This window comes from Danaus plexippus, chromosome 24 (assembly GCF_018135715.1).
Source record: "Danaus plexippus chromosome 24, MEX_DaPlex, whole genome shotgun sequence".
Lineage (NCBI taxonomy): Eukaryota > Metazoa > Arthropoda > Insecta > Lepidoptera > Nymphalidae > Danaus > Danaus plexippus.
The window spans coordinates 4,185,127-4,195,360 of NC_083552.1; the positions used below are offsets into that span (position 1 = coordinate 4,185,127).

The 10,234-nt window shown below is 29.0% G+C and overlaps 1 protein-coding gene across 1 annotated transcript in view; it reads right to left on the reverse strand.

Annotated features, from left to right (window-relative positions):
* Nucleotides 1-9,854, reverse strand: part of LOC116776013 (calsyntenin-1) — a 128,708-nt gene extending 118,854 nt beyond the window's left edge. The window contains exon 1 of the mRNA XM_061524175.1: nucleotides 9,620-9,854. Coding sequence (XP_061380159.1) covers nucleotides 9,620-9,704 — 85 coding nt within the window. The 5' untranslated portion in view covers nucleotides 9,705-9,854. The remainder of the gene's footprint in view (nucleotides 1-9,619) is intronic.
* Nucleotides 9,855-10,234: the final 380 nt, after the last annotated feature.

Consider the following 10,234-nt stretch of genomic DNA (forward strand, 5'->3'; position numbering starts at 1 on the left):
TTTTTCGCGTGAAAAGATGACAATCATCAATATTAACATACAACTAATACATCGATATATATTTTATCGAATCTATAATATACAGAAAACGATTTGACATTGTTATAGACATTGTATATCATATATATATACTAATATATAAATATTTACATCAGAGTACGTGTGTAATGTAAGCAAACTAATGGTGAAGGCTTCCGTACAAGTCAAGACGGACAATAGCCTCAAATCAACAGTAACTAAAGTGGGTCACATCGACCCAGAAAGTAATCAATAAACCGCTTTGTATAGATTAACTCTTCTATGAACTGCAGGTTTAGTTGAGCTTACAGCTGGTAAAAGTTTTACTTTATTAACAGAATGTAACATTTATTTTCCAATCCCATTACTACCAAGCACATATATATTCTTCTCTGCCCTTTGTTAATATATTTTTTAACAAATAATGTATATTTTCAACATAATAACGTAAGTAACGCCCGACTATTCCTGTAGCAAATACATATTTGAACGTATAAACAGTTTTTTGCGATAAACGTGTATCTATATTGACTCGAGAAATAAACAAATTCTTCTCCGAAGTCAACAGTTCAAGAGCACGTTAAATATTATAACGTTGCTTCGACACACGCTTATATTCAACATGAATATAACGAAAAAGTTTTATTATCATCAAAATATTGTTTGTTAGTGCTGTAAGGTAATAGAGTATTATTACTATAATGAATTAAGTCAGTTTTGATGATTGAAATCGAAGGTAGTTTTAAGCTTGGAAACAATGTTCGAGAATATATTTTGTTTATGTAAAGTAAAACATACAATGTTACAAAACATTTTGCATAATATCGATAACGATCTCTGAATGACATATTTCTGTGATGGCTCCTAGCCAAAGAGGACAAACTCAAAGCGCATATTACGTTCACTGATCTTACTACGGGGATACGTAAAATGGAATCTTTGTAAAATGAAATAACTGCAAATTTTTAAGATTTCATATCTTAAAGATAAATTTACAATGTATCAAAAGAGGCATTTAATTGAAAAGTATTTTTTGATAATATTGGAATAACAAATTTGATTTGTGGCTTATAATTTTGGAATACCATAAAAAACTTACAGGAAGCATTCAACCTTGAACCAATATTGCTTAAATAAACATGATGTTCCGTGAAAGCAGATGGTAACCAAAAAAACCTGACACTGGTGTCATAAAAAAAACAAGGGTCGCATGGTGTTCGCAAACGGCTACCCAAACAAATTCCTCCGAGGATATGTTATACAATATAATAAATGATTTCTGGTGGCGTAAGAGAATTTTGCATCGTGAATATAAACATGACCGGCTTCAGTTTTATCCATAAATCATACTAAAAACCGTACGCCTGACAGATGTTCTTCCACCTTTTTGTGAACTATGTAAAAGTTAAAGTAATATGAGTGATACCCTTCTAATGATCCTTGTATACCATTCAATTCAGCTAAGATTTAGAATTGTATAAACAAAGTCCATTGGCGTGCTGTTGCCATAGCAATGAACGCTACTATCCAAGGAGGTTAATGATATGTTTAGGATTTTTGGTACTTCCCAGTACAATTTTACTACACATTGTTATTGAATAATATTAAATTAATGTAAAAAGTTTTTCATTATAACGACAAAATCCAGACGTCACAAAGTCTATATGGGACAAACAATGGACGCCTGTCAAGATTTATTGGTTTCGAAATAAAACAAAATTATTAATTTATTCATTCATTCTTTGATTGTTCGAAAAAAAATTACCTACAAATTTTGTTCTAAACTCCGTATGTATGTCATATTCAACGAGTGTAGTAGCTTTTTGACGCAAAATAATTTTAAAATAGACCTACCCATGGATGCAAAATACTGTGAAAAATTACTTAAATTGTTATTCTCAACGATTTAATATCTTGGTAACGTAGACTTCTAGAACATTGCCTTAATACAAAATGACTTACGAACGAAAACGCTTCATCCATTATACTATCTTCCGCATTGAGATACGCTAACAATCGTCTGACGCCACGTGACGTGTATTAAATTACATCTGACCCAAGTATGAGTGTAGATTTTAATACCATGATAACGGACTTAAAGTTTTTGACATCCAAGTATGATTAAAAAAAGAATATTGAATATTAAATTCTTTATTAATATGTGACTCAACTTTATATCAAGAACATAGTCAGTGTATTTGGTGTGATTTTCATTACCAAATTTTGAACCACTAGTGGGAAAGCGTGTCCTTAGACATAAAACAATAAAATTGGAACGGAGGGTACAAAAAGAAACTATTATATAACTTAATTCAGAACCCCCCCGCTTTCTTGACGTCTTCTTATTAAATTTTTGGTGCACTGTAGCGTTTTATAATCTGCCATCCAAAAACTATTTAAAAATGTGGAATTAAAACCTAGAAACCATATAAGAAATGCTTACGCATGTGTAATTTTGTATGCAACAGACGAGCTAAAATATATGAAGATACAGATTTCTTGAATAAAACAACATTTAATAAAAGTACCTCCATCAGGTACCTGTCAGTAGAACCTCGTGACTTGTGATACAATATTAAATAACTAATAATACATTTACTACGTCTAGGTCTTGTCTGTCTGTTATTATTAGGTTACCTTTAGATAACCTAAAAGATACGACTGGATACCATTGCTTTTAGGTTATCTAGAAGATAACTAGTTTATGACTCTTTAAGGAAAATTTTGTGTGCCTTAGTCGAGACTAAATGTATGGACATTCAAAGATACTGCGAAGACTTGATAAGTCTGTTATACCATGCCAGGTCCTTTGGACTTCTCTAAGCAGCTTTTTTGGTAAGAGCAATAATGTCTTTGTTGAAGCTTCGTGTTCAGAACCCATGCCCAAGGCTTAAGTATGGAGAATGAGTGCTATGTCTGCTTTTAGTCATCTTAGATAATATGACTAACAATTGAAAACAGGCGGAACCAATATTTGTTGTAACTGAATCTAAGTTTTTATTAAATTGATAAGTGGACCTTAGTAACCTTCAAACTTAAGAACAGTGATTTAAAAAATAACCTTTAAGTGGTAAATCTTTAAAATTTACCTCTTAGAGGTGAACAGCTATAAAGACCCCAATGTTATTTCTCTAAAATTGCACCCCAAATGTTTATTTAGTTTAAGGAACTAGTGAAGAACGCCTAACTTAATCACAAGCAAGCAGATCATTTTAATCAACTATGAGTCCAAGTTGTCTTGCTCTTCTTATTTTCTATTAACATTTTTCCAACCAAGATGCTCTAAGGCATTACATCACTCAGTGTCAGTCGTCACATTTTTACAACCTGACCCTTTACAATACTATTTTATGTTATTCACATCGAGTGGATGAATTTCCTTCAAGGATAACGCAGTAAATGATCTATACTATTCCGTTTTGTCTGTGAGAGAGACACATATAGTCTTCCAAAAACAAATAATAAGGATTTCTTTTGCAGAAACGAAGTAACATGTCTTCGATTCCCCGATTGTGGCAGATTCCTTGGCAACTATAACTCTTTATTATCAGTATTAAAAAAATTCAACAACATACCATTTTTACTTTAGTTTATATACCAAAATAGATAACATTTTGTTTTATTATCCATGCATATTTGATAACGAAGAAAAACAAACAAAAACAACAATGTCATTATTAAATAGCTAACGAGAAATGTTTACACTATTAAGAACGAAGCTTTCATCATATGACGTGCAATAAAAATTCATAAAACAAATATTTTTTTTTTGCATAGCAACAAGGTACGTACAGCTCATATTATAAATGCGAAAGTTTATGAAAATTGATGCGTGGAAATGAATTTATTCATATTTTCCTCAGAAGATAAACCAATTTATATGAAAGTTACGGTGTCCGCAATTTATAAATATATCCATTATTTATATCCGCAATTTTTATAAATTAATTATTGGACACGGATTATGAATACTTGGGATTTTTAGCCAATGTTATTTTTTCGTATTTTATGTAAAGAATATTATCGATTTTCTTACAATATCTAAAATTCCATAGATATAAAGTAATTAATTATTCAGTACATTCACTTTGATTTAAAATAAATAATGATTTTTTATGAAATTATTCATATCATAAATCGTGTTCGCTGTTTATAGAGAAAATTTATCGGAAGATAATGATGTATGTCCCTTACGAATTTATATAAAATTATATTATTTATATATTTTGGTGTATATATATATATATATATATATATATAATCCTGCTTCAATCCTAGAGGATTGACAAAACAGCAAACTGGAAATAAATCTATCTAAAACTGCCAATAATAGAATATACATAAACGTATTGTTTTTATATAATGCCATTCAATTATTATTTAACTAAAAAGGCATTCTCGCATTGCATGTTTTTGTGGGTATGCCAAGATTTATTTAAGTGCTTAAGAGATTGTACGCATTCTAATACATTTGATGCTTTTAGTTAAGTAAGTAAAGGAATTACGCTGTTTACGTGAGACCTCTCGTGGGATTTCATGTTTTGTATTTTCACATACATACATTTTGTTTTGTTCTTTAATAAGAGTAAATTTCTATAATTTCTGCTATCATAGGTCCAACTAAATAATGTCTACATAATGAACTTGTCTCATCAATTGTTAAATTGTCATTAAATGGGCTGACAGAACATAAGTCTTTGCTTGAAAACTTTTTATTTATAAAATATATTTAAACTATTGGCACCAATTTAAAAAAAAAAGTTTTACCATCAATTTATTAATATAAAATAACATATGAGACATCTATACAACTATTTATTTATAGAAATAATATCAAATAAAAAGGCATTACTCTCAAAAAACGGCGTATTTTACCTTATTGGAAATTATATCAATATCCCTACTAATGTCGAAGCTAGAGTGGCGAAGCGACGGCTATTATTGCCAAACATTCAGGGTTTGAACCCTGATTGTGACAAATGATTCCGAACAGATTCTAAAGGTCTGTATGACTTTCTTAAAGTAACTCTTTAGCAACCCTAAGCGATATAAAAAAAAACACTTAGGTATAAGTACTAAACGGAAAAGTATCTTATTATATATATAAAATAAAGTTCATTATCAAATAAGGCTATATTCGTACTAGTTTTCGTTGAATATTTATAATGTAACGCTGCAGTTAGTATATTTACAACATGTAAATACTAAAACCTTTACATAGCTAGACGAATATCACAGCACATATTTTAACTAATGCTTAAAGCTGCTACAATCTTCCAAGCTAAATCTGACTTCTTAAAATACATATTTGTATAATAAAATATTACGAAATTATAAAAAAAAATGTTTAAAGTTGTGTATAATAATGTAGGTATTAAACATTTTTTTTTGGTTCATTTAATATATCTTTGTATGTTTTGTTAGCTATGTAATAGATTATATAACATGATAGTACGTATCGTATGCGTCGTACTTGTAAATATCCTTGAGGATTTATTTACTATGTACTCGATTAATTAATTAAAATTTAATTCGTATCACATCATAGGATAACAATTGTAATTCATCTGTTAAATAATTAAATATCTGTAATGACCCTTCAATAACACATAATATATTATTTCAATAAAAGTATTCTTCATATGTTTAAAGAAAAAAATATTAAATAAAAATTATGAATATTTATAATTATTAAATTATCTTTCACTAGTTTTATTGAAAGACGAGAAAAAATGCTTTTTAAGAAGGTATCAATAGTACCATTCCTTTTGCAAACCTACTAATTTTTTTTCTATACTTACTACATACTATTTTTAATAATATTTGTAGTTTAAAAAATTATAATTTTAATAGTATAAGTACAATAAAGTTATTGTAGGTACAATTTTATTTTGTTTCTCTCTCTTTATATGTGTCACTGTTTTCAAAATTTCTGTTCCTTTGTTTGGTATACATATTTTATTTTCTCGTAATTTAAGATATTCCTAACTCATACAGTCCATGTTAAAAAAAACAATGAAAACTGTTCAAACAAATTGTTATAATCTTACGAGATAATCTATTGTAATATAAGCTGTATGTTTCCCAATAAATAAATAAATAAATAAATAAACGCAGCCTAGATAAAACAACTAAAGGAAAAAATTTAGTTATAGCTGGAGAATTTGGTAGAAACATGTACCAAGTCCTAACCAAAACTTCAATGACGTCATCGTTGCCAAATTTCAACTAACCGTATAAGGCAAGTCAAGAATCGCAAATAAGACATCAAAAATTCATATCATGCGATATTTAAATTCATATAATATATGCTGCCATATTATATTTTTATTATACAATTGTTATGGATACAATTTGATTCAATAAACGGGATATACATATATATATATAAAATAAATTTGCATTCAAACGTTAAGCGATAATCACTATGCGCTCTAAATTGTTCCAGATCAATTAAAGCGCTTAAGCGTTCTAAGGTAACAATCAGTCGTAAAAATAACGAAGGTACTTTTTCTATCATATTCGATTTTCTAGCATTTATTCTGGATTTTATTTCTTTGTGCTTTATAGAAGTTGTTTCACACATATAGAAGTTATTGCTATCACTGAAAATGATGTAAATTTTTACCGTTAACGGTGAAAATATCTTAAAAATCGTTTACGAGAAATTCACAAACAAACAGACAAAATCCCTATTTATAAATGTAAGGTATTTTCTTCTTGTTCTTTAGCAGTATTTACTGGCAATGTGAGAAATTTTTCTACGACTTATACTACATATATGTACCTACATAAAAACATAATTGCATGTTGTGTCAAACATACGAAATCAAATGCAGAAAAAAATATATATTTTAATAACTGTTTGTCATTCATTTCAACAGTTAATACTTTGTTAAGCCGAGAGTCGGTTGATAATAAAGGAATAAAATGGAAAGAGTTTTATTTCAAACAACAAAGCTACCATTTAAATACATCACAGAAAAATCTCGTGAATCCGACACCTATATTATTGGAGTTAGCAATAACAAAACGCTACACTGTATTGGATTTAGGATGACGTCATTTAGTTAGCTAAGCAATTTATTTCTGTAGTTACCACAAGCTTACCGTGTCACGTCGCAATACAGAGACTTTCCACTTTATCAATTCATAAACCTAAATTGGTGAAGTTGATAAGATTGATGATCATGTCCTAAAATATAAAGAATAAAACGTTTACATTTAACCTTGAATGCAAATGCACAAGTTTAGACCCACAGACTGCGATACTACTCATAAAGTTAATGGCGTTAACGTATTTGTGGACTTTTTGGAATCTTACTACCGTATAGGCTATAATTAAAAAGTTCGAGCAGACAAACCTTCCGATAAAGACTAGTACATATCAAACATTGTAATTTTATTCTCCGATGTATAACTTCAATTCTATTTCTACATACGTGACTAAACATTAATCATATAAATACAAATTAATTTCAAACACTCGCATCCTTCCATATTGAATCAAAGGATGTTGTCAGAGCGAACAATGAGGCGATCATAGTATTAAATAGAATAGAATTAAATAAAAACTTTATAAAGTAAGTATTGCATAATATTATATTCTGCAAACGTTACATTAAAATTCATTAGATATACGCGTTTCAATAAAAGCATACATACATATCATGAAAAGGTGTGTTCATATTGTTACGCTATCACGTGAAGAATATTATATAGTAGTAATAGATTTTTCTATAAGATAAAATATTAAAACCTATGAGTGAAGCCAACGGACGAAGCTAGTCTAATGAAATAATGTAATGAAAAAGTTAATAAATATATCTATAATATTTACGTCATAGAATTTCTAGACCGAATAACTTGTTCATGGGTCAGTATACATCCAACGTTCAAACTTGTTTTTGTAAAAAAAAAAAAAAAACAATGTGTCATTCAATAGTTGTCACATGTTGAATGACATCAGTTTAAACAATTACGTCATAATTTTCATTAAAACAAGTCGCAGAGAATTGTAGTCTTCATACATTTGTACTTTAAAATGACTTCATTTTAATAACTACTAATTTGGTTCATAAAATTGCCTTTTTTATTAATAAATTACGGCACATGTGAGTTTCTGATGAGGTATAACCTAAATATGAGGTTTATTTGGGAATGTAATGTTGCCATGTCGTATTTTTTTTGAACACGTTTATTGGCTTCGCCCTAAACCCAATTCCGAATACCCCTTGATAGAAATCGCGGAAAAAGATAGTGAGTGTAATAAATATGTTCGTATCCGTATTTTTTGTTCTGGCTCACCTCCAGAAAAGCTGAATAAGATTTTACAACTGACAGACAGGTGGATAATGTTCTAAAAAAAATCAAGGTGTTGTAAATGATTAAAAATTAATACCTAGAATATAATAAAAAATAGCTCAGACCAACCCTTCAAATATTAAGTTTATATTTTGAATTAAAAAGGCAAGAACATTTAGATTGGTATTAAAAATAATTGAATACACATTTTTATAGATACCTTTTGATTAATCTGTATTAAAATAAAAGGTGTACTCGTTTACTCAAGGTTAGGTTAATGACATCAGCATCTAGACAGAATATTTATATCCTTTCAAATAAAATTAATGTTCTTAAGATCTTTATTTTCAAGACTATCTAATTACTAGTATTTCAATATTACTAGTTACACAAACAATTTTTATTTCATATCATTCTTGATATAGAAACTCCGAGTTCATAAAATTCATGAATCAAAGCAACAATGAGAATTTTAACATATACTTCATAATTGAATTTCCATTAAATGTTGAAATGGGTGAAATAGTGTGGGAAGCATTAATACAGATAAAACAGAGTAAAACTAACTTTGCTTTAAAAAAATATTTATTTATATGAAAAATAACAAGATTTGAGTTACATTTAAATTATGAACAATGGATTCCGATAAAATCGGCAGACATAGTAGTATGTTGCTTAATATCAAATATGACTAACACCGTAGCTGTTACTTTATTGAAGGAAATAATTTTATTGAATTTTGTATTACTCCTCAATACAATTGATTAAGAAATTAGGAATTAAAAATCTAAATTCGTTACTTAGATCAGTAAACCTAAAATAATATCACTAACAGATAAGAAATAAGGATGTATATTTGACACATAGAAGCTGTGGTTGATAAAAATCTCAGATATTTAGAAAAAAATTTTAAATTAAGAATATCCCAATGATGAATCAACTGCGAAACTTTAAGCGCACGCCCACAGGTCAGCGCGACGCGTGCATCAAGAAGTGGTCGGGCCGGTTCCTAACACCTACACGACCAGTTTACAATCGCACCGCTTATTATGTTATATATATATGTCTGTGGAGACACTTTCGAAAGTTGGGAAAATAGCCCGGTACGCCTTCCAAGTATAAACAGATACCAACTTAAAAATAAAAATTCGTCAGGATTTCTTTGTTTATTTTCTAACATATTCAGTGATCATATATTATTTAAAGTGTTAATGAATTAGTCATATATTATTTTAGTAGGAGTTTTATGTAAATATTTTTTTTTAAACAAAATAAAGAATAAACATATAAATATTACCTTCATTGTCGTTGTTTCCCTCGCCGTTGTGTGCCGAAGCTACTAAAACTCCAACGCACAAAATGCTCAAAAATCTCACAATCATTTTAACTGTTTTATTGATAGCACTGAGTGAACTGTTCCTCTGAAAATAATAACAATTTTTAGACACTCGACATAGTAGACCCGATGACACTTGCGCTGCAGAGCAGCGATCGGCCTTTCTTTCGCAAATGGCGGAGGATGACGGATATGATCATCGATTGCATTCGAGTCTGCGCGTTTACAGAGTCCGTTTTGACAACTCCAATTTAAGTACTATGGCTACACTGAGCTGGGCTACTTTCACAAAATTAATATGGATTGATATTGAATTAAAAAAATATATATATTTATGGAATATTCTTTCACGATTTTTATTTTGAAAATAATAATATTAACATTATATAACTATTTAACCTTATGTTGATTGAAAATTGGTGCTTTTCATATTTTATTGTAAGAACTAGTACATAAGTAGAAATATTTCATTAGGGATGACCTTATTCTTCAATTTTAAGACAATAATTTTAGATTCTTGTATTTAATTGACAAGTATAATTGAAATTGACACTTGATGATGTGTCCTCTATTTCG